Source organism: Schistocerca serialis, chromosome 7 (assembly GCF_023864345.2).
Source record: "Schistocerca serialis cubense isolate TAMUIC-IGC-003099 chromosome 7, iqSchSeri2.2, whole genome shotgun sequence".
Classification (NCBI taxonomy): domain Eukaryota; kingdom Metazoa; phylum Arthropoda; class Insecta; order Orthoptera; family Acrididae; genus Schistocerca; species Schistocerca serialis.
The window spans coordinates 431,966,251-431,991,325 of NC_064644.1; the positions used below are offsets into that span (position 1 = coordinate 431,966,251).

The 25,075-nt window shown below is 42.9% G+C and overlaps 1 protein-coding gene across 1 annotated transcript in view; it reads left to right on the top strand.

The window, feature by feature from the left end:
- The window catches only part of LOC126412158 (N-acetylglucosamine-6-phosphate deacetylase), a 128,591-nt gene that overhangs the window by 58,823 nt on the left and 44,693 nt on the right, over positions 1-25,075 (top strand). Inside the window, exons 3-5 of the mRNA XM_050081617.1 lie at positions 9,436-9,570; positions 21,528-21,657; positions 21,741-21,829. Of these exons, the coding sequence (XP_049937574.1) occupies positions 9,436-9,570; positions 21,528-21,657; positions 21,741-21,829 (354 nt within the window). The remainder of the gene's footprint in view (positions 1-9,435; positions 9,571-21,527; positions 21,658-21,740; positions 21,830-25,075) is intronic.

Sequence of the window (25,075 nt, forward strand, 5' to 3'; positions counted from 1 at the left end):
GCAGACCCAGGAGAATGGCAATCCGCAGGGCTCCATATTAAGTGTCCTTCTTTATCTCATTGCTATTAATGGACGTATGGCCTCCACGGGATTGTTTGTCATCCCTGTTGTGTATGTGGATGATTTCTGTATTTGGACTAGCTCTCAGTTGGTGGCCTCTGCGGAGCAACAGCTCTAGGGTACCATCTAGCATGCTTCCGCGCGGACACTGTCACACGGTTTTCAATTCTCTCCCCTTAAGTTTAGGGTGGTACATTTCTGTCACCGTACTATGGTCCCTTTTGATACGGAGCTCTACCTTGACACCTAATAACTGACCATGGTCCCCCATTTGCATATCTTGGATCTTCTTTCTGACAACAAACTTACATGGTTGTGCCATATCTGCCCTCCGAAGGTTGGCTGTTTTTGTAAACTCAATGTTCTTCACTTCCTTGCCCACACCTCTTGGAGCATGAATCATTTGACTCTTCTCCTTCTTTATCGTGCATTACTTCAGTCTCATCTGGACTATTGCTGTTAAGTTTATGGATCAGCTGCCCCTTCCAAGCTGCTCCTCTTGCACCCAGTTCACCATTATGGTATCCGTTCAGCCACTGGTTCCTTTCGCACTAGCTCTGTCAATAGTCTTCTGGTTGACACTTGGTCCCTTCCCTTTTTTTGATTCAGCAGTCCCAGCTCCCAGTTTCCTATATCATCATTATCCACTCTTCCCCTGCTCACCCCTCCTATTTCAATCTTTTCATGGGTTTGGGACGTTGCTCGCCCACTGCCCACCTCCATGTGGTTGTACTGGTTGGGCTTCACCACGATCTCCATCACCCCATCGCATCCTCTTCCCCACATTCTCTCCTGACCCCCACCCCCCATTCGTTGGTTCCTCAACCCTGGACATGGATAGACCTCTTCTGGGGATCGAAAGCCTCCATCACTGCAAAGGTGTTCTGTTGTTTGTTCCACTCTTTCTTACAGGAATTTCAGGGTGCTATTAATTTCTAAAGCCATCGATCACGTCTTCTGTTGGAATGGAACACCATCTCTTACCTGTCACATGTAGTGTGTTTACCACAGAACTGATGGCCATCTATCAGGCCCTCTGCTTTAGTAAAGGGTCCTCTGTCACCCAAGTTTTGTTATGTATGGACTCAGTAAGTGGCCTTTAAGCTTTTGCTCGGTGTGTTTCCTGCCATCCCTTGGTCTCTGCCATCATCAGCCTTCTTGCTGATCTGCTTGTTCAGTTGATTTCTTTTGGGTTCCTGGCTGCAGGGTATCCCAGTAATGAACTTGTCAATCGTATGACTTTGGTGTGGCCACCTGCCCCTTGTTCTTTGTGATCCCTCTGGGGGCAGATTTGCAGCTTTACGTCAAATCTCTTTTTGTTCAATTGTGGACCTACTCTTGTGGGACTACATCCTGTCTAGTATACTTCATGCAGTCAAGGAGACTCTCACCATGTGGTGTTCTGCCCTCTGCATCTCCCTGCAGGAATCTACCATCCTGTACAGTCTTTGTAACAGCCGTATGAGGTTGACTCATGGTTTTTTATTCCACTGTGAGCCCCTCCCCCTTTGTAGTTGCAGGGCCCCTCCCTCTTGGTGATCCATATTTTGCTGGAGTGCCCCTGCCTTTTGGCCCTTTGCACTAAATACACCTTTCACCTTCCTCGTCCCGAGTGTTATCAGGCAACCCTTGCATGGTTACGCCTGTCCTCCGTTTTTGTTGTGAAAATGGTTTGTCCTCCCAGGTTTAAGTATCTGAATTTCCCTCTGAAAGTGGAGTCCCTCAGTTAACATTGGCATTGATTATGGATGCCTTGGCCTTACCGCCAACCGGTCAGGTTGTGCTCCCCCCCCCCCCCCCCTTTTCCCTATGTTTCGTCTGGTCTTTTGTCCATTTTCTTTCTCCTTTTCTTGTGCATCTTCTTCCACTGGTGTTGTCCCCATCGTGTCTTGCTGTCTTGCTTATGGTATGGTGTAAGTATCGTGAAGGATCGGCAGCAGTGCTAGTGCTCGCTTTTCGCACCAGCTCTTCTGGATGTAGTCTGTCTTTGTTTATAACAAATCTTAGACACTCATCACATTCTTGAAGAAAATGCCCCTCCTCCTCCTTTTAGCTGTGCTTCAGCTTGACTGTAAAATATTTCATGTTCCCCATATGATGTTATATATTTTCATATTTTTACCTCTAACAATGGTGTTAGCCTGATAGCTGCAACATGATGCAGTTCTGTTGATTAATCATTATAGAAATTCTTGAGAATTTGACAGAGCAGTATCTATATTGAATGGTAACCATAGATATTTGTAAAGGTCAAATGGACATTAATCACTACAAACTTTTGAGACTTCATCTAACAGTAAATAGCGATTCAGTAGTTCTATCCTTGAGAGATATCAATAAGGATAGATTGCTGCTCACTGTAAGTCTGACAAGTTGAGCTGCAGACTGGCACAGTTAAAAGATTGTTACACAGCAAGCTTTTGGCCAAAGACTTCTTCAGGGACACACACACACACACACACACACACACACACACACACACACACACACACACACACACACACGCACACACACGAACATGGTCTCTGGACACTCTGAGATCAGTATGCAACTTAAATGTGTTGAACAGGAGCAACAATCGAGAGTGGGTCTTCTACAGGGATATGGTCTCTGTGGCAAGGGGTTGGGATTGGGAGTGACATAGGCATGAACTAGGATGTGCAGGTTGGGTGGGGCAACAGAATGGCACTATAGGAAGGGTGGGAAGGATTTTGGGTAAGATGTCATTCATTTCAGGGCATAACTATAGATAATGAAAGCCCTGTCAAAAGATGGGGCTCAGCTATTCCAGTCTGGGATAGTGTTGGGTGACAAAGGGGTTACTCCTTTGCAGCTGATTCTTTGGGATGGTTGTGTGGGGATATGGCACAGGAAATCTGTTTGTGAAGGCACCGTCCCCCAAACCCAATCTGCAAACTGATTTACTGTGTCGTATCTCCCCCTCCCCCAAATACTCCTACCATACACCCACCCCTCCTCAAGAACCAGATACAAAGGGGCACCCATGCCATATACGAGCTCTGCTGCAATCATTGCTCAACTTTTTATATTGGAATGATTACCAACCGATTGTTCTCCGGGAGTAATGGCCACCACCAAACTGTGGCACATCATGCAGATGAATCTAACATGTTTGGTTTCAATGGCTGCTTCACACCCTGAGCCATCTGATCCTACTCTCCACCACCAGCTTTACTGAACTGCACAACATGCAGCTGAACATGACATGCTTGGTTTCAGTGGCTGCTTCACACCCTGTGCCATTTGGATTCTCCCCTCCACCACCAGCTTTACTGAACTGCTTTGATGGCCGTTATCCTTACGACACTTTCTCTGCTCCCAAAATCATCCTGGCCTCAACGGACTATAACCTACTGTTCCTATAGCCTCCAACCAACTGTTTTCACCCCCTCTGTCCTATCACGTCCTCCCAAGTCATATTCTCTCACCCTCATTGTGCATTGCTTGCTGCCAATGCACACATTGGTCTCTTCTTCTCCCATGCTTTTCTCCTTACCACTCCCCTTTTCAACTTCCTCTCCCTCTCCCACAGTCTCCTGACACTGTCACTGGCAGCCTTGTCCTGCCACCTCTGGTCCCTGCAGGCTTTGCCAAGCAGCACTTGTTTCCTCCTCCCCCACATGTATCCTGCTATCTGTTCCCACTCTGGATTGTCACTCCCATTCAATACATTTTAGTTGCATTCTGGTCAGAGCAGCCAGAGACTGTGCTCATGTATTTGTGAGGTGTGCTTGCTTGTGTGAATGTGTGTATGTTTCCTCCTTTTCTGAGGAAGACTGGTTAACAGCTTACAGTGCAACAGTCTTTTCATTGCACCTGTCTTCATCTCAGCAAGTCATCTTTATGGTGAATCACAGCCTGTCCTTACAGTAATTGTTGATACTCCAATGTGGTCTTTTCAATGTTTTATCTTATACAAATGTTTAGCATGTTAAGAAAAGGGAACAGATCTTCTGGTTCTGGTATTGGGAAAGAGTCTATAACAATATGAGAGTTCAATGCCGTAATGCCACATCTTTTAATATGCACAGTTGTGTATGTTGTACAGTTTAGCTCAGGGGAGAATAACTCGGCAAATGAGTTGCTTAAGATTTTCTATATCTTGATAAAGAATCTTTGAAGGTAGTGGATTCACTGATCTTGAATGGAGATCTCATGATTTGAACTGTCTAGCCCAAACATTTATCATCATGGGACATAATTATTCTATTATTTGCCACTATTAGATATGGTCTTAAAAATTTATGTGTGCCAATTAAGCAGAGAGGATGAGGTGTCTGTATCAACTGGACATTACTGTGCTTTGACATATTGATAGCTCTCTTAACAGGTTTGTGGAAAGCTTGTAACTCAGTTGCATTGACTCCTGGTCTTATGTACATGCTTACTCTTTGGTATCTTTTCCAGTTTTGCTCAGAAAGCACTTTCTATGTGACCCTGTACTGCCTACAGAAAAAAAGAAAGAAAAATGCATCTCTAAAACAGCACAGTGAATTGTAATTATTTGACATACCGGTATCACTGAGGAACATGATTTTGTTCTTGTGGATGCTGCTGAGATGTAAACACCTTTTTTGCTTATCGCTCATGCCCTAAATCCCATAGTTGGAGAAGCCCTATGAGGAAACTTACTTGATTTAACTGAATCCACTGACAATACCTGTTTATTTGCCCAGGCTGAGGCCAACGACAACAGGAACACTTTCGTTCATCTGTGAGCTGTACTGCTCTGGACTGTGTGAATTAAACAATAAGATTCATGCTTAAAGTGTCTCCTAATGAATAAACCTGATGCCTTAGTGCTTTCAGTCTGTGGTTAATCTAATCTCACTGCCTTGAATTCACTACTTTGCATACAATTTTTTGCACTGGGGATTTTACACTTTGCCACGACGGTTGGGCATTTGTGAATCTGCAATATGCTTGTGATGTGATTGGTCAGGTGCGTTCTGACACTGGTTGAATTATAACCTAGCTGTTTCAGTACATTTTTTTATTTCAGTGTTCATGCAATACTTTGGAAATACATAAAAATGACAACTTATTAGGTTCCTCTTGGGGAACAACTTTCTTAGCAATTGTACCACTTTCTTGGATGGCTGTTCCACGTATAACACATGCTGATAGAAGGATCTGTTATATTCAATTTATATCTTTGAAGTCTTGCTTCAGTCTCTGAAGATACAACTCCATACAACTCCCACTTATCAAAACCCTTGTTGAACAAAGGGAATGCTAAAGTAACCAGTGCAGAGTTTTCCTGTGTGTTCAGTGCAGCTTGGAGTACACTGTTTCGCAATTGGAATGCTTTCATTTGCCCTTGATAGTGTACTTCCATTGTTTCTATTTGCTATTGATGGTGTACTTCCACTGCTTCCATTTGCTGTTGTTGGTATATGGCAGTGGTTTCAAAATCTCTGTCACTGCAAAACCCAGTTTTGCTGATTGCTGTTTCACACATTACGATGGAAGTATCTCACTGCCAATTGTTTTGTACTGCTTCTCAGTAAAGTTTTGCAGTCATTGTAGTACATTTGATAACAACACCAAACCAAATTCAAGTCTGTAGCCAACACCATAATGAAGGAATGGCCAGGTAGAACTCACACATAGTACATTCAGGTACACATGGTTCTCTGCCTGAGTTTGTAGGGATCGGCTGATTTATCCTTAGTGGTTGCATGTTGATAAGTCCCTGAGAACCCCTTCTAGGATCACAAAGTCTGTAGTGAGTGCTATCAGTGATAGGGAGGGCCATGGATCCTAGTGCTGGCTATCTGAGTCATTATCTGAGGCAACCACAAGGAAATTCTCCTTTGTCACATCTTTATCTGTAGTATCGGACCCTATTATTATGAAGTAACTTCTTTTTATGAATGTATAAACAAAACCAAGGATCATTCCTTAGGATTGCAAGGTCTGCAGCAAGTGCCCCTTGAGGTAGGCTGGCTATCCAACTTCATATCTGAGGCATCAAGGAATGTCCAGTTTGGTAATAAAGAGAAGTATTGGAGGTACAAACTGTAGAGAGAACTTAAGGCCTGACAACAGTAAGCTGGCTCAAGTAGATTTTGTTTGTAGTAGTAATACACAACTGAAGAGGCTTGTACAGGATAGACTAGCATGGAGAGCTGTCTAAAATGAGTCTTTGGACTGAAGATCATAATAACAACGTAAACTAAACAGTAGTATGAGCAAGGGATAAACTGAAGGAGGTTTTGCTGTTGTTAACAGACTGGCCTTGTATCTGGAAGGGTGAAGGCTGTAAACCCCATCCAGCCATATTGATTCAGATTTTCTGCAGTTTTACTAAATTACTTCAGAAAAATGCTGGGCTGGTTCCCTGTAAGTCCATAATGTAAGTACCCAGACTATAACGCTCTGATGATTGTTATGGTGTGTTTGCTTTCAGATGTTTCACACTATACATGCCAATAGCCATCTCTCTGATGGAACATAAAACATGATTCATATGAAAATGCCGTCTGTTGCCCCTCGGTGGACATCCAGTTTTGGTAACGGTGTGCAAATTTCAGATTTTGTCATCAATGAACCTATGCATATGGATTGCTACTCACATGGTACTAGTTGTCATCCACTATATCAGCACATGGGAGTCTTACATACACTGGTCAAGAGGGCTTATGCTGTTTCAGATTCTGATAATTTGATGCAGGAACTGGATTATCTTAAGGTTGCTTTCAGGCGAAATGGATATACTGATCATCAGATTGTCCATGGTTTTCCATTTGGACCACCATGTGAACCAACAATGGACACTTATCAATCAGTTGCTTTTTTACTCTTTGCAGTGAGTGTTTCTTTGAGAATTTTTGAAGTTCTCAGAAAATACAATATTGAAAGTGTCTTTTTGTCTTTGCCAAAAACTAGAGCCCTTCTTGGATGTGTTAAAAATTATATCGAACTGAGGAAGCCTGGAATATTTAAAATTCCCTATTATTGCGGAAAGGCATATATTGAGCAAACTATTTGTACGGTTGATGTCCAATGTGGGGAACATCAGTGTCACCCATGTTTGCTCCAGCCTGAAAAGTCTGCTGTTGCTGACATTGTCTCAAAATATGCCATTTAAAGAGACGAAAATTATTGCGTCAGCTTCCTGTTTCTGTGATTGTGTGCTTAAAGAATCCATCGCAATACGATTATCCAATGGCATTACGGTATTAACAGAGACAGAGGATTTCCTTTAAGCAACATGTGGAATCCTATTTTATCAGATATAAAACAACAGTGGTGTGGTTTTCAATCAGCTGCATCTTAATTTGCCATTCATAGCTTTTTTCAGTTTGTACTGCTGGTGCTGCTGCAAGTCTTTGCTTCACAAAGGACAGCCCTTTCACTTCTCGCACACATGCAGTGCCCTGTTCCCAGAGTGAAAGCGAGCCACTGTTTCTGCTGTTACCCCAATTGTGGTGTGATTGTGCTCCTGCAATCTCACCTGAAGATGGTGGCCAGTTGGACCATATACGTAAAGGGCATCAACATTTATTATGCTGGAAAAATCTGTGTAATTACTGTGGGTATAGTATAACCCTACCACCCCTGGGGGTGGATGTAGGGGTGAGCAGTGTGATATGTAAAAATGACTGATATTAATGCTGAATCCACAGTTTTCAGGGGTCGCTAAGCTCGCTGATGATGGCGCCAACAAATTTGCATCCCTAGAAGTAAGGGGAGTGTAGGGTGGGGGAGGAACCCAAAGACAGTGATTTATCAACATACTTCCATAACAACTAAAGCAGTTTTTACAAACTAGGTACACATATCATTTGGGGAAAAAAGGTGACAGTAAGACAGCCATAGCATCCGTATGGCTGACTGTGAAGATGAATGGGTGACATAAAAGCATAGCTCATAAACACCTGAAGCAATTTCAACAAAATATGGCACACTGGACTCTCATTCGGGAGGATGACGGTTGAATCCCATGTCTGGCCATCCCGATTTAGGTTTTCCGTGATTTCCCTAAATTGTTCCAGGCAAATACCAGGACGGTTCCTCTGAAAGGGCACGGCCAACTTCCTTCCCTAATTCGATAAGACCGATGACCTCGCTGTCTGGTCTCCTCCCTCAAAACAACCCAACCCAACAAAATATGGTATATACATGATTCATTGTTTGTATATAAATACTGTGGGGATAAGATATGATAGAGATGAGAAATGACCTATTAGTATTTTTCTCCTGTATTTAGTTGATTTGGAATAATTTAATAGTATGAAACACAATCTGTCTCTTACTTGTGTTGTTCAGTTTTTCATGAGGATGATCACTGCAGTTAGCCAGGCAGAAAGCTAGTATGAAATATGGTCTTTGTTCTCATTGTGTAATACCACGACATATTCATATAATGTAAAAGTGATCCACAAATGAATAAAACCACTACTGCAGAAAAGTAGCATTGTGTTGCCAGGAAATTTAGAGGATGGTAGCTGCCACGAGCTTCATCTGCATGGATGAAAGTGATGCCCTTTAGGTGATTACAGTACCATAACAGTTATTGTATAGTTCACAGAGCTGGTGCCCGAGATGTTAGTGGGCATGGATAAGATATTCCATTTTATGGACTATTAGCCATGCTATTGAACAGAACTACAATAAATAGATGTTTTTATCCATTAGAGCCCACCTCACCATTCTAAAAATGTCCTGCACAAAGAGACACCCTTTTCAAGTTACCTGTTGTGGCCATTCACCACACACATCTGGTTGTTATTTTTTGTCCATCCTATGACAGTATATACAATTTGGTCCACATTGAGATTTGAATTGGATTGTGTTACTAATTGGTTGGGGGGGGGGGGGGGGGAGGGGGGCTGTTCTCATAATTGGGAAATTTTTCCTTTAGCGTCATTTGATCACTAATTATATTTCTAATTTCTTCTGTGCTTGTTACTAGTTCAGAATTTCCGTTACTTTTCTCTGCTTACACACATGTACAGTAAACAGTAGCTTTTTTCCTTATTTGTACATTGGAAGTAATATTGTCAGGCTGACTCTTGGGCTACTAATCCATTACTCCACTGCATTCTTTTCACTAAAGCTACATATTTGCCCATTATTGCAGTTGGTGACTCATGTCACAGTGTAATTGCATTTAAGAGCAACTGAAATATCCTCTAACAAGACTGCACACTAATGTTGAGACAAACAAACAGCCGAAAATTCTTGAAAAATATAAGTAATTTTTGTGCAATCTTGCTAAATGTTGAATACAGCAAGCTGATAAAATCCTTGAATTGCATATTACAATGTACTTATATATCTTGATATATACCGCATTGAGCTAAAATTGTCTTTTGGCATGAACTTATGGGACAATACTTGCTGCAGGTACTACCAAGGCTGAAGAAACAAGCTGGTGGCCCAAAAGGAGCTACAATTTTAGGTGTTCATGTAGAAGGACCCTTCATAAATCCTCTCAAGAAGGGTGCCCATCCAGAACAATTTATTAAGACATTCGAGAAGGTATGTTATTCAAGTCGTGCAGAAAAAAATCATTTTTACATTCAGATGATGTATCATAGAATAAAGGGAAGTAAAGAAATGTTTGTCTTTTCTGTCCGTAATTACTATTAATTTGTTAAACATAACACGAATCCTGGTTATTATTTAAAAGACATTTAGAGAGCTATAAGCCATATCACATCAGATTAAATTGCTGTCTTATACTTTAAAACATGCTTTCTTTTGAAATTTAAAGCTGCATGAAAGGGAGGAAAATGAAGGAGGTGCAAGAAATATACAAATCTGTGTAATTAATGTGGTAAGAAATGAAAAGAAAACATGACTTGCAAATAAGCAAAATTTCATATGAATTACATACAGTGGCAGTTTTTATTTGTGAAATGCAAGTAGCTGAAAACCTGGAATACTGTGAATATGCAAACACTTACATCTGTATCTAATGTGTCAAGAAATGTCGGGGAGGGGTAAAACAGGCTTGCAAGTATGCTTTTGAATTTCTATTGAAATATAAAGAGTGAGAAGCAATAACATTTATATGGAGCTATGAAGACCTGATTTTTCAGTGTTGCAAGAGTGCAGCATACTATTTACATGCAGAACAGAATCATTCACAAATAAGAACATAAAAATATTTGAAGACTGTCAAAGCACAAATGATTGTTTTGGATTTGGAGATGATCAGTTCCACAGTGGTGGCTGAGATGTTGTAGAGTAGATCAACGTGCCTATTGTTGGCCACAGTTCTTGAGAAGAATCTGAATCTCATAGCCAAGTCAGTGTAGACAAGCAGTATCACTATCCAAAGCAGAGTTTGAGTACAGTGAGCATACAAGTTTGGAAATGATATTGATTTGAAGAAGTTTCTTGTTTACAAATGAGAGACTGGGCCTGGGATTCCAGTGGTGGCATTTAACTGAGCCTGTCACATAGGGCAGTCATATGTTCCTTTATGTAGTTGACCTCAGGCATGATATGTGCCTCTGTGGAAAGCGTGTCTCCAACCTAGTAGTTGCCTTGTGGCGTACATCAATGAGGAGTTCTACAGACCTAAAACCTCAAATTTGTTACAAAGGAACAGAAACGCCCTATTTTGTGCCAGCTATTATGGGGACAAAGAGGATGTAGTGGAAAATCCAGCAAAGGATCTGTCCCAGTTTCCACAAGGATTATGTCTCTCTTGATAAGCAGCGGCACAGGATGCACTTGATGGGTGTATCATATCATCTTCCCTCAGCCTCTAAGGGGATTGGTGTAAGAAAACTGCTGTACAGTTTGGATGGAACGCTGGAGTAGAAACTTTCAGATGTGATGGGAATTGCTAGAATAGCTCTGACAGCGGCTCAATAGGCAGCAACTGGTGGTTGTGAGGACAAATTAGATTTTCGTGGTAGTCAGTGCACCTGCTCTCAGTGGCCACTGAGTAAAGCACAACCACAGCTTGAGTCTGTCTGAACAGGCAACACTAAGTGCAGGTTGAAAATAAGAACAAACAGTAAAAATATGGAAGAGTGTCACCTTGGGCAGACTCCCAAGACATTGGCACCAGAAGATGTCCAATTCTGTTGTCAGTGCACAAGTTCTAACAAGCAGGTTTCACCCTTTGGCACTGAGTTGTATTTGTACTCTTGTGACAGAGTGAATGCTAATCTCATCAGTGCCCATTTTACTGCCGTAGACCCTGCTGATCAAGAGTGCTGTGTCAACATTTGATTAATAGTTGGAAAAAAGCAGTAACAGTTGCTGTACACAGTTTTGTTTGCAAAAAGTTTGAAAAAATGGACTGTAAATTGCAAGCCATTAACAGCAAGAAGCAAGGGAGGTCAATCTGTACCAGGCTTAGAAAACCACAAAAGCTGGAGATTAAAGAAGCCTGATTCAGCCTTTGCAGAGCATTGCCTGAACAATAACCACAAATACACAATAGATGCACAAGTCTTACAGACAGAGGAAAAGAGGGCCAAACTCAACCAATTAGAAATTTTAGAAATTGAAAGACAGATGTGTATATCCTCACCCCTATTATTAAATGAGCAAACCAAATTCAGTTATTCACCCCTTTTAGATGAGATCACAACCCGAGGATAGAAGCAAAGCTTTGGGCCCCAGTCCATCGTAGTTAAAAGTTCTTGGCTGATGCAGAACTTTAGTTGAGTCAGTATTGTGCAATTGCAGGCTGTGTAATAATGTATGTAATTTGTTACAAAAAATGGTCATTGGCATAATTGTACATTAAGCTATGGTTTGATACCTTAAGAAGTTGAGATGATTATCTTTGCCTTGTCATCATGTTTATCTGTGCATTATCATCTTTGGAATCAGTAATGTACTTGAAAATTGGCTTATAACCTGAAACCTAGGTTGTGATGTAATATTAATTATAAAATTGTGAAACAAGGCCGCAAACAGTGTTTGTTTAGTCAATTTGCAATGTTTCACCAAGAACCCACAGTTGATTCAATTAAAATGAACAAGAATAAAGTAGTTTAAGTAATTATTGGAAAGCTCTTTGTTTAATTTGTTATTATGTCTGTCTTCATGGTGGCAATTTGTCACAGCAGGGTGTAGTCCCTGAAGTAACTGTGCTTCCTGGCCTGCTTACATGGCCCCCTTGCATTAGCCGTGGCAGTGTGAATACTTATTCAGTTGTGTCTAAAAGTAGTGGTGGCACTATGGTCACTATTGTTTGACAATATGCATGGAGATGAGTGAAGGCTTGATTGATGATGTATTTTCAGTATCCAGGTCCGACAGAGCTACTAAATCTGCACCCCCTTGAATTAGCCCAAAGGGCCAAAAGCATTCTGGTCAGCACAGTGCAGGTTGCTTAGCGTGTGATATCACAGTGCAGGTGCTGCTGCTGGCATAGGTAGGTGCTGTTAATGGCTGGTTTACTGTCTTCTGCTTTGGTCAGCCCTTGGGGGGGGGGGGGGGGGGGGGGGGGGGGATGGCATTGGAGATGCCAACTTCCATTGATGAGATTATTAGTCTCAGGGTGGAACAGCAAAAGAGCCACTCAAAACTTGTCAAAATGCCTTTGCCTAGTGATAGTGGCCATCTTAGTCTTCAGGTGGGAGCTGATGGGCACCTGTCCTGGATAGCACGAGCATGACAGATTCATATGTCATAACTTACGTCACAACTCGGGATCCCCCCAGGGGGTCCACAACTCTTTTGTGGATACGTGCGTAGCGAGCATGGGAACCCGAGCTAATGTGGCCCTCCTTCCTTTCCGGGCTGCATACCTTCCCTTTCCGCATCCTTCCCTCTCCCCCATCTTCGCCCCTCCTCCCCTCACCTCTGGTTCTTTCCTTCCCTTTCTCCCCCTCTGGGAGTATGGTTTGTGCCTACGTCCGGAGACGGACGCTCGTAAATGTACGGCATTCTTCGCCTTCTCTGCTTGTATGTCTTCATCCTTCCTTTGTCCTTCTCTTTTCCTTCCCTCTTCTCTTTACCCTTTTCTCCGCTGCGGCGTTAGAGACCTCTCCTCTTTCCTTTCCCTTTCTTTGTTTTTCCCTTTCTCTTTCTTCCTCCCTGTGCGTGTCTGAAGGGTGACCCACGCATTTTTGTGCGTAGCCGGTGACGGGGTAACGCGTAATTCCCCGTCCCGGGTAGACAGGTAGGACACGTACGTACCCCCTGGCAACGGCCAGGCCCAGGGAGGGGTGATTACCCGAGCTGATACCTTCCGAAAGTGCCGATTGGTCCCTCCGTCCGTTTGTCGGGAGGTGTGACCTGAGGTGTGAACAATCACCTAAGGCAGGAGTGCCCTCAGAGAGGGCCCCCACAAGGGAGGAGCGCGCCATCGGAGACGCCGGTAATCATGGGGGATTCTTCCGCAATGGTTTCCTCACCTTCCACTATGTCTGCTCACAAGCGTAAGTTCACTGAGTCTCAGCCACAGACAGTTCTTCCATCGTTGCCACAGTTCCTTGTTGTTTCTCGGTCTGACGAAGGTCACGACTTCTCCACGGTCAACCCTTTCATTATTCAGAAGGGTGTCGACGCAATTGCAGGGCCTGTAAAGTCTTGTTCCAGATTACGGAATGGCACCTTGTTGTTAGAAAGAGTCAGTGCGCTCCAGGCACAAAAATTGCTGCGTTCTTCTCTGCACCACACGTTCCCTGTCCGGGTTGAAGCGCACCGCACTTTAAATTCCTCGCGTGGAGTCGTTTATACACGCTCCCTCGATGGATTGTCTGACGAAGAAATTCAGCACTACCTGTCTGACCAGGTCGTAACGGCTGTTCATAGAGTTATGAAAAGGGTTGACACGAACATCATTCCAACCCGCACTGTCTTCTTGACATTTGACAAAGTTCAACTCCCATCAAAAATCAAAGCAGGCTATGAGATAATTTCCATTCGCCCTTACGTCCCAAATCCTACACGTTGCTATCGGTGTCAGCGATTCAATCACACCAGCCAGTCCTGTTCCAATCCGGCCAAATGTGTTACGTGTGGCAAGGATGCCCATGAGGGTGCTTGTCCACCTCCATCCCCTCGCTGCATCAACTGTATGGGTGACCACGCTGCTTCCTCTCGAGATTGCCCCGTTTTTAAGGACGAAAAGCTCGTCCAGGAAATCAGAGTGAAGGAAAAGGTGTCGACCTTTGCTGCTCGAAAATTATTCGCCAGTCGACAGCCCACCGTGCCTCAGACAGGAAAATACAGCACTGTCCTTGCTTCTCCTCGGCCAACAAAGGAGGCAGCCATGCAGACTTGCGACCTCACCTTTAGTGCCACGGCCGTCAGATCGGCCAGCGCGAAGATCGCCGGTTCAACCTCACCACTTTTGCCTGCCCACTCTATGGCTCACCCTTCGTCGGGTTCTGCTAAATCTGGAGCCCAAAAGTCAGACACCAAGACTTCGAAAAAAGAGCATACTCGTGAAGAGTTTTTACGTACCGCAGCTTCCCAACCATCGGTTCCTCCTTCATCTAAACATCATACTTCCAAGAAGACTACAAAGAAACCCAGTTCCTCTCCTTCTCCGCCAAGGCGTGTCCCATCTACAGCACCACCTGGCGGAAATCGCCCTCGGCCGTCTTCTGTGTCGCCGAGGCGCACTGCTGGCGGCCGATCAACTGGCCGATCGCTGGTGGCAGGAGCTGCTCCTGAACAACCTATGGATCAGGATCTTCTGCCTTCGGCTGAATGCCATTCCATGCTGTCGGTCGCAAGCTCTGAGCAGTCGTTGAGTTGACAGCAACCTTGGTCACATTCCTCCATTTTCTGTTCACCCTATGTCCATTATCCACTGGAATATCCGCGGTATTCAAGCCAATCGGGATGAATTGTCGATCCTCTTACGATCCTACTCGACGGTCATCTTCTGTTTTCAGGAAACAAAGCTGCGTCCCCATGACCGCTTTGTTCTCCCTCATTTTCAGTCCGTCCGATATGATCTCCCCTCTGTTGAAGGCACTCCAGCACATGGAGGACTCATGATTCTTCTCCATGATACTCTCCATTATCACCCAATCCACTTAAACACTTCCTTCCAAGCTGTCGCCGTCCGTCTTTCCCTTTCCGGATACACGTTCTCTCTTTGTACTGTATACATTCCATCGTCCACACCAATGGCACGAGCTGATCTCCTTCATCTTCTTGGTCAGCTTCCACCCCCCTATTTGCTGGTTGGGGACTTCAATGCCCACCACCCGCTTTGGGGATCTCCACATCCTTGTCCACGTGGCTCACTATTGCTAGACGTCTTCCACCAAGCGGATCTAGTCTGCCTCAACACTGGGGTCCCTACATTTTTGTCTGCCTCCACGACAAATTTATCTCATTTGGACCTTGCGGTCGGTACTGTTCTGCTAGCTCGGCGCTTCGAATGGTTCGCCCTTGATGATACACACTCGAGTGACCACTTTCCATGTGTCCTTAGACTGCAGCTTCAACGGCCATATATGCGACCGCGACGCTGGAAGTTTGCCCAAGCTGATTGGACACTTTTTGCGTCTCTAGCGACATTCGATGACCATCACTTTCCCAGCGTCGACGATGAGGTCACACATATTACCGACGTTATTCTTACAGCTGCGGAACGTTCAATACCACGCACCTCCGAATTGCCCCGGCGCCCCCCAGTTCCTTGGTGGAACGAGGCATGCCGTGATGCACTACGTGAGCGGCGCCGTGCTCTCCACATTTTCCGCCACCATCCTACTTTGGCCAACTGTATCCGCTATAAGCAGTTCCGTGCGCGATGCCGTCGTGTCATCTGCGATAGCAAGAAGGCAAGCTGGACATTCTTTATTAGCTCATTTAACACCTTCACTCCCTCCTCGGAAGTTTGGAGTCGGCTTCGACGGTTCTCAGGCGCGCCTAGTTTCTCCCCGGTCTCTGGGGTCACTGTCGCGCATGATACATTAGTGGACCCTGTCGCAATTTCTAACTCGTTGGGTCAGCACTTTGCTGAGATTTCGAGCTCTTCAAATTACCCGCCAGCGTTTCTCCCGAAGAAACGTGCAGCAGAAGTGCGACCTCTTGCTTTCTCCTCTCAAAATCGCGAAAGCTACAATACTGTTTTCTCCATGCGGGAATTCCAACATGCACTCTCTTCTTCTCGCTCCTCCGCCCCAGGACCGGATGGTATCCACGTCGAAATGTTGCTGCATTTATCAACCCATAGTCTGCGTTACCTCCTTCGCCTTTATAATCGAATTTGGACCGACAGTACTTTTCCCAGACGATGGCGGGAAGCTATCGTCGTTCCTGTTCCGAAACCTGGAAAGGACAAACATCTCCCCTCTAGCTATCGCCCCATTTCTCTCACGAGTGGTGTCTGTAAGATTTTGGAGCGTATGATGAATTACCGTTTAGCGTGGTGGCTGGAATCCCGCAGTCTTTTAACACCTGCCCAATGCGGATTCCGAAAGCATCGTTCTGCAATTGACCATCTTGTTGCTCTCTCCACTTATATCATGAACAATTTTCTCCGGAAACGCCAAACAGTAGCAATATTTTTTGATCTGGAGAGAGCATACGATACCTGTTGGAGGACAGGCATCCTCTGCACACTGTTCTCTTGGGGCTTTCGAGGTCGGCTGCCCCTTTTTCTTCGCGACTTTATGGCAGAGCGCACATTTAGGGTGCGGGTGAACACTACTCTCTCCCGTACTTTCTCCCAAGAAAACAGGGTACCCCAGGGCTCCGTGCTGAGTGTTGTACTGTTTGCCATTGCCATAAATCCAATTATGGATTGTCTCCTTCCTGATGTCTCGGGCTTCCTCTTTGTGGACGATTTTGCGATCTACTACAGCTCTCAACGGACCAGCCTTCTTGAACGACGTCTTCAAGGATGTTTCGATCGCCTCCACTCTTGGAGCATCGAAACCGGCTTCCGTTTTTCTCTCAGTAAGACCGTTTGTGTTAATTTTTGGCGACGTAAGGAGTTCCTTCTGCCCTCCTTACATCTAGGTCCTGTCAACCTTCCGTTTTCAGACGTCACTAAATTCTTGGGTCTTATGTTTGACAGAAAACTTTGCTGGTCCTCCCACGTTTCCTATCTTTCGGCTCGCTGTTTGTGATCCCTCAACACCCTCCGTGTCCTGAATGGTACCTCCTGGGGAGCGGACCGAGTGGTCCTTCTCCACCTCTATCGCTCCTTAGTGCGCTTGAAATTGGACTATGGAAGCATAGTCTACTCCTCTGCTCGGCCGTCTATTCTTCGGCGTCTCGACTCTATCCACCACCGTGGATTACGTTTAGTGTCTGGAGCTTTATACACCAACCCTGTGGAGAGCCTTTATGCTGAGACTGCTGAACCCCGGCTGTCCAATCGGCGAGCAGTCCTTCTGAGTCGTTATGCTAGCCATCTGTCTTCCATGCCTGCTAATCCAGCCCATGACATTTTTTTCGACGCCTCCTTTGATGTAGGGTATGCAGGCCGCCCCTCCTCCCTACTACCACCGGGAGTCCGCTTCCGTCAACTGCTCCATTCTCTTTCCTTCCGCTTTCCTAAAACCTTCTTGACAACTTGGGGTACAGCACCGCCTTGGCTCCGTCCCCGGATCTGCCTGCTTCGTTACCTTTGTCGATTTCCCAAGGATGGTACCCCTTCACTTGTTTATCGTCGGGCATTTGCTGCTCTATGTGCACAAATGATGGACGCCACATTTATTTACACCGACGGCTCGTAAACATCGTTAGGTGTAGGGAGTGCCTATATTGTTGGCGACACCCCAAATCACTTTCGGCTTCCCGACCAGTGTTCGGTTTATACTGCGGAGCTTTACGCTGTTCTCCAGGCTGTCCACTACATCCGCCACCATCAGCGGATACAATACGTTATCTGCTCAGATTCTCTCAGCTCTCTCCTCAGTCTCCAAGCTCTTTATCCTGCGCACGCTCTGGTCCACCGGATTCAGGACTGTCTGCGCTTGCTCCACCTGGGGGGTGTCTCGGTGGCGTTCCTCTGGCTCCCGGGACACGTTGGTATCTGTGGAAATGAGGCGGCCAATATTGCAGCCAAGGCTGCAGGCTCTCTTCTTCGGCCAGCTATTCAATCGATTCCCTTCGCCGATCTACGGAGCGTTTTATGTCGTCGTGTTGTTCATTTATGGCACGCGCATTGGTCGACACTTCCCCATAATAAATTGCGGGACGTGAAAGCTCTTCCTTGTGCTTGGACCTCTTCCTCCCGAACGCATCGTCGGGAGGAGGTAATTTTAACTAGACTCCGGATAGGGCACTGTCTTTTTAGCCATCGACATCTTTTAAGCGGCGATCCTCCCCCACTCTGTCCCCACTGGTTTCAGCTGTGGACGGTAAGACACCTTTTAATTGAGTGCCCCTATTTTAATCCGTTACGCTCCCGTCTACAGCTATCGCCTGATATATCGTCGATTTTAGCAGATGACACGCGCTCAGCCGACCGCGTTCTCAAGTTTATGAGTGTCAGTGCAATGACGTCAGTCATTTGAAGTTTTTTTTGGGTACAACCAACCCCTTTCTGTAGTGGATTTTTAAGCCTTCCTTCTGTTTTTAGTTTCTCCAATTTCATAACTTGCGTTCCCGTTGCTGCTGGTTTCCATTTTCGGTTTTTCACTGTTTTCTAAGTCACGGACCGGGCACTAATGACCATAGCAGTTTTGACAACTTGGGATGGCACAACTGTAAGCAAGTGGTGGCTGTGATGAGCCAGAATGGATCCGTGAATTGATCATGAAGTGGTCCCAAACGTGTATGTTCACAATGCAGTCCTGTCTTAGAACACTGTGGTATTATCTTCCTTTTTGCTCTGTCAGTGGGAACGGCAGATTGAGGGGTGTCCATTGAAGACAGATGTGAAACAGCTTGACCAAAGTGTTGCCATAAATGGGCATTGCTCCGTATGTTGCTAAGAAACTGCTTAAAGATCTTTCAGAAGTGGCCACGAAGTTCTTCAACCATTTGAATTTTAAGAAGCACACAAATCCCTCTGCAGTGCCTTTGGATGTGGAGTGAAATTGTAGCATGGTTAGATGTCTGATGCCATTGTGGGTGCAGAAGCACTAATAGCAGCTTCCACAAATTGTGCTCCATAATTAGTCACCAGGGTACAGGGGTACCTCAATTGAGAAATTATTCAATGGAAACCTAGTAGTGAATTCTATGATGATATGCTGTAGCTTGACCACATATAGGAAATAGGACTATGAATCTATTACAATGAGCCACTCTGGCTCCAAAAAATAGGTCCAGCAAGATCAGTGTGGAGACATTCCCATGGTTGTGTGAGCTCTGGCCATGGGGAAGAAGTTTGGGGAGGCAATGCTTGATGCATTTTGCATTTCTGACAATTCTGCTCAAGGCGTTTAATGTCTTCATACATTTTTGGACAGTAAACATACTTCCTTTCTAGATTATTCGTCCCTATTACCCAGTGTGATCAGTGAAGAAATTTAAAATATGGTATTGTAAGTAGGGTAATATTACAACATTGTGTACATAATTTTCAGTTGTTAAGAGAAGCAAGCCCCTGAAAGCTTCCAATTGATATTATGCAAATCATTGCCAAAGATAGGGATGTTCTGCTACTGATAATATGTCTGGCCATTCATTTTGCATATAATGCAGCACTTTATTGAGAATACAATCTTGATTTAAAGCTGTTGCTACATTGTGCAACATGATGGGGACCTCTTCCGAGGTTTGGAAGATGTTGCTGAAAGACATTGCATGTACTGTATATATACAGACCCTTTCTTTATTTGGTATAAGCTTTCTTGTTATTTCCAATAATTGGCATCTCTGTAAATGCTTTTTTGGTTTAAAAAAATCCAAGATACACCGTGGTTCAGATTCCACATTAACTGTTGGTTTTTGCACAACGGACTGGCTGAATCAGTTGCGCATAGTAAAATACTATTGTATTCAAATAATGTGTTATATTTTTAAAGACATGCCAGTACACAGGTTGTCCCACAAAGGGGTTTATTCTGTTTGAACTTTAATAACTCTATCAAAAATAATAAAAACTATGAGTTTTTAACCCACATAGCTGTCAAGACATTACTGATGATATGTTGAAGATGTTCAAAATGTCCCTCGTTGACAGCAATACAATGTCTACAAAGCTGTGGAACATTTCAACACATACATTATGGATGCCATTGGAATGGATACACAGGTAGTCGCAATTCTCTCTCCCATGTCATCCAGCATACAGGGTTTTCTGGCATAGATGGTGTCCTTCAGGGTTCCCCAGAGAAAGAAGACTAATGGTGTTTGATCGGAAGATCTGGTTGTAAACTCAACACTTCCTCATTGACCTGTCAATCCCTCAACAAATGTTTCATCCAAAAAGTGCTGTACATTGCAATGGCAACGTGATGGTGCATTGTACTGTTGGGGGGAGGGGGGTGGGGAATCTTCATCTCAGTATGTTTGATGTACAGCTGGTACAGTTTCATTCCTGCGACATGGTAAGATTCTTTAACCTTTCACTGCTCCTTCAAAAACAAATGGCCATGCAAGTCCTCTGACAGACATACCACACCACACTGATAACACAGGAAGATTAATAGTTCATTCTTCCATAATGTGGGGATTGTATCTTGCTCGGAACACACGATTATAGTAATAGATGGTTCCATTCAATGTAAATGTCATCTCATCAGACCAAACAATGACATCAGTTAACTGTTCAGTATTGCGAATCCATTCACAAAATTTGAGGCACCTATCCAGATTGTCCTCACTGATCATGTGAAGCACCTTGAGAATGTAGGGTTTCCACTTTGCTTGCTTTAAAATGAGGTAAACACTTTTTTTGCTTACATCTGATTCATTTGTAGCTGGTCATGTGGACTTCTTTGGGGATTCCGTGAAAGATTGTACTACTAGGCCTATCCCTCTTTTGTCTGCTACTGATTTCTTCCTGCCATACTGTCACTTCTTCAACTCATGCACACTTCCTTCCCTCTCAAATCTGTCACATAGTTTCATTATCTTTCATCTGACAGTGGTGTAAATCAAACCCTGCCCACCATTGCGTCTGAACTTCTTTCATATGTTCATATTTTCAATAATACTTTAAAATACACTTTCTTTGCTCTAAGGGCAACTTTCTAGCCATACTGTTATTTAAATGTAGTTACTGGCAACTGAAAATAAACAAAAGAAAAACAAATGAATGGCTACACTCGCTAGTCATGAGAGCACCATAGAATCACAGTTGGATCAGGTTATCATTAATACCTCCTCAGTTAAAGTTCAATCAGTGTAAACCCCCTTTGTGGGAGCCACTGTATAGGTTGTTGTGGTACTTATGGACGTGCCCATGGATACCTTTTCCAGGTGCAGCTGCTTGAGTGAGACATATGTAATAGTGAAGGAATTTAGAGATTGGACAACTATGTGAAGTGTTAGTAAGTTAAGTAGCTGATTCACATATTATGTGGATAATATTCAGTGTTATGAAATGCATTCTAAATGGCTATTGTTATACACTACTTTTAACATTTTAGGGATTTGATTCAGTTCTGGAAACTTACGGATGTTTGGACAATGTGAGAATTGTTACTGTAGCTCCAGAGCTGGAAAAAGCCCCTGAAGTTATCGAGAAATTTGTGGAAAGAGGCATTACGGTTTCTTTAGGTATGTATACTGCACATTTGTCTTTGTCATTCATTTCAGTTTTCCAACTTAGATATTACCTTACAGTTTTTTTCCCCCTGCAGGACATTCTATGGCAAGTCTTGGTGAAGGAGAAGCTGCTGTGAAACATGGGGCTTCATTTATCACTCACTTATTCAATGCTATGCTGCCAGTAAGTTACAGTTCTGCACAAGATGAATTATGTCTGAATGTACCTGTGTTCTCTGCTTTAGACTTATGTTTTTCATTTTTTTTATGCATAAGGTGTAGGTAACATGAAAACTTATGTACACAGAAAGCAAAGAATGTACACAGTAAGACAGAAGGGGCACAACAGTGAGCAATGAAGTTAGAATTTTTAAAATCAGTGCTTCATTTAATCAAAACTCAAAGCAAGAAAATATATGCTCTGCTTCATTTCACACAGTTTGAATTTTATTGTTTAACTCTAGTTTGTTTAGTTTGAGCTTTGAATCCATATCTAGTTTTAGCATGTAATTTCTTTAATCCTTCGTGAGTTTCCTAACAGGAATTAAAAACGGCTCCCACCCTCTTTTCACAACATTGTACAAGTGTCTTTCTTTTAGCTTTACATACTTTGCTGACAGTTTTTATTTGTGCATCCACTTCTTCAGTTACTTCATGTAACTTATTTTCAAAACGGGTTTTCACTGAGTCTCTCTTTCTGTGTAAATTTGTAATGTAACATTAATTACACAAACTCTAGTTTTAAACACAGACTATGAATATCATTTTTAAATTTATTTTGATGTCACTACCATTCTTATTCATTTCTACCACAAAACTACTGATGGCTCTTTTACTACACATGTTTTTACTCACTTCAGTGAACATTTTTGTGAATCTCTGACACATTCACCATGATTAACACTTGAATGTTTAGAAATGATGCCCTAGATCTTTCATCACTCACCTCACTGTCAGCACATTCACTACAGAAGATATTTCTTGTAATTTCACCCCCTATCATCATCAAGTTCACTTTTAATTACTACTTTTGTTCCCTTTCAAAATGTAGTTCTTGATCCCTGTTCTCAAACATACTATTTTCAAAAGGTTCACTTTTAATGTTTAACACTTTAACACTGTGTTTTCTTTCATTGTCACTCATATAGGCAAACAGTTGATCATACTTAGTAAACAATAACACTTTACCTTAAACTGTTCCCGCATTGGTTGCTGCTGCCATTTGTTACTGCTGTCTGCATACTGCTCCTCCACATAATTGTTGTGTCAGCTCACCATGTTGTTTACTGCTGGACTCTGCTGATTGGCTGTTTTATCATTGAAGGAGGCATTGGTACCCTCAGCTTCTCATTGATTGACAAATGTGAATTCATTATGGCAGCATCCATTTACTATCTGTTGTTGCAACATCGCAATTAATCTATTATCATTAATGTTTTGTGCACTGTTGTATTCTCTACCTCAGCACAGTTTTTTGTAATTTGTCTCGTATAAGATGTTTACTGCTATTGTGACCTCCAGGTCACACATTCGAATGTAACTTTTGATATTAACTTCACTGTCCACAAGTTTATAAATTTTACCATGTATCACTGCCCTTACACGTGAGAAGTAGTTGCAGGTAGATGTCCTCACATGGCAGCACCATTCGAGAAAGTGCCTGATGCGTTGTTCAATTATGCCCCCGGAGTCTTAGTGATCAAAGTCTTGTAGAATAGCTATAAATTGATTTCTAAAAATGGTGCCAGTGAGATGCGCTACCCAGATTTCCAAGTAACATGGCTTTTTTCACTTTTATTACAACCAAAAACACTGCAGTGGCCAGTTTGGTTGCTTATCAAATGTTTCTTTGCAATAAGACACCCGCACTTTCCTACGACTCAGTATCACAGTGACAAATACAATCGCTGTCTGAACACAATATTTGCAGAACACAGTGGTTGTAAATCATTTAAACAGTGCACACATTCAAGTTTTGATTCAGTCCCCAAGTTGACTGAACATGATGTGCAAATCACGTTAGCAGTCTGAAGTAAAACACATTCATCTGTTAAAAAGGCTTCATGAAAGTACATCCATTATTCCAAACACATTTGCTGGTCATATATACACAGTTCTATGCTTTTCATAGAAATGATATCATTTAGCCGGCCGCGGTGGTCTAGCGGTTCTAGGCGCTCAGTCCGGAACCGCGCGACTGCTACGGTCGCAGGTTCGAATCCTGCCTCGGGCATGGATGTGTGTGATGTCCTTAGGTTAGTTAGGTTTAAGTAGTTCTAAGTTCTAGGGGACTGATGACCACAGATGTTAAGTCCCATAGTGCTCAGAGCCATTTGAACCATTTTTGATATCATTTAACTTCGTGAATGTCAACATGATAAATCATCCACATTGTAGAGATAGAACATAAATGTGGTTTCTTGGGGTCTCACATGGCTTTTGGGTGGGTATTAGCAGGTATCCAGATCCTTTCAAAATAGGTAGGTTTTGCTCATTGACTCACTCGGCTGGGACTCACTCAATGTATTTTTGCACAGATGTTACACGTTTACTTCCTGACGTGGGCTTTTTTGCACACAGGTGTTACCATTGCTATATCTGAGCTCAGACTGAAAATTTTCAGTCGTGTTCGACATATTAAAGACTTGTGTATAAAAATTTGCAATTGTGGATACTACATACTCATTTGAAAAATGACTAGGTAGATTTTTAACACTCAGAATGGACTGTTGAGTGTTATCAGTAATTTTGTTTATGAAATGTATGGTGTGTAGGAAATTAGAAAAGTTTACAAAATCATTTTATGCATCTGTGTTAGGAATACTCTATTTATGAGTACAAGTGCCATATTGAAAATTACAGAAAATTGTGCAAAATTAATTTATGACATAATCAATTAGTGAAGTATGTCATCTTCTGCATAAAAATTAGGTCAACAAAAGTATAATGGTAAAGGTCAGAATCTGACAAGCACAGAAGCAAAATCGACAGTACATAACATAGCTATACCGGAAATATAATGTTAATTATCTCATATTGAAAATTACAGAAAATTGTGCAAAATTAATTTATGACATAATCAATTAGTGAAGTATGTCATCTTCTGCATAAAAATTAGTTCAACAAAAGTATAATGGTAAAGGTCAGAATCTGACAAGCACAGAAGCAAAATCGACAGTACATAACATAGCTATACCGGAAATATAATGTTAATTATCTCATAAGTTAATTAGTTTCACAGAAATTGAAATAAGTCACTGGAAAGTTAAATTGAAATAAGTTACTGAAAAGTGTAATGCCATTTTTCTAATTAGCTGTATTACTGTCCATAAATATGTACTGTCTCACATGGAAATTGCCAAGTCGAACTGTGGTAAAAGGTTTTATTCATCATATCTTTTGATTAATAGATTTTCCAGCAAATTAGATT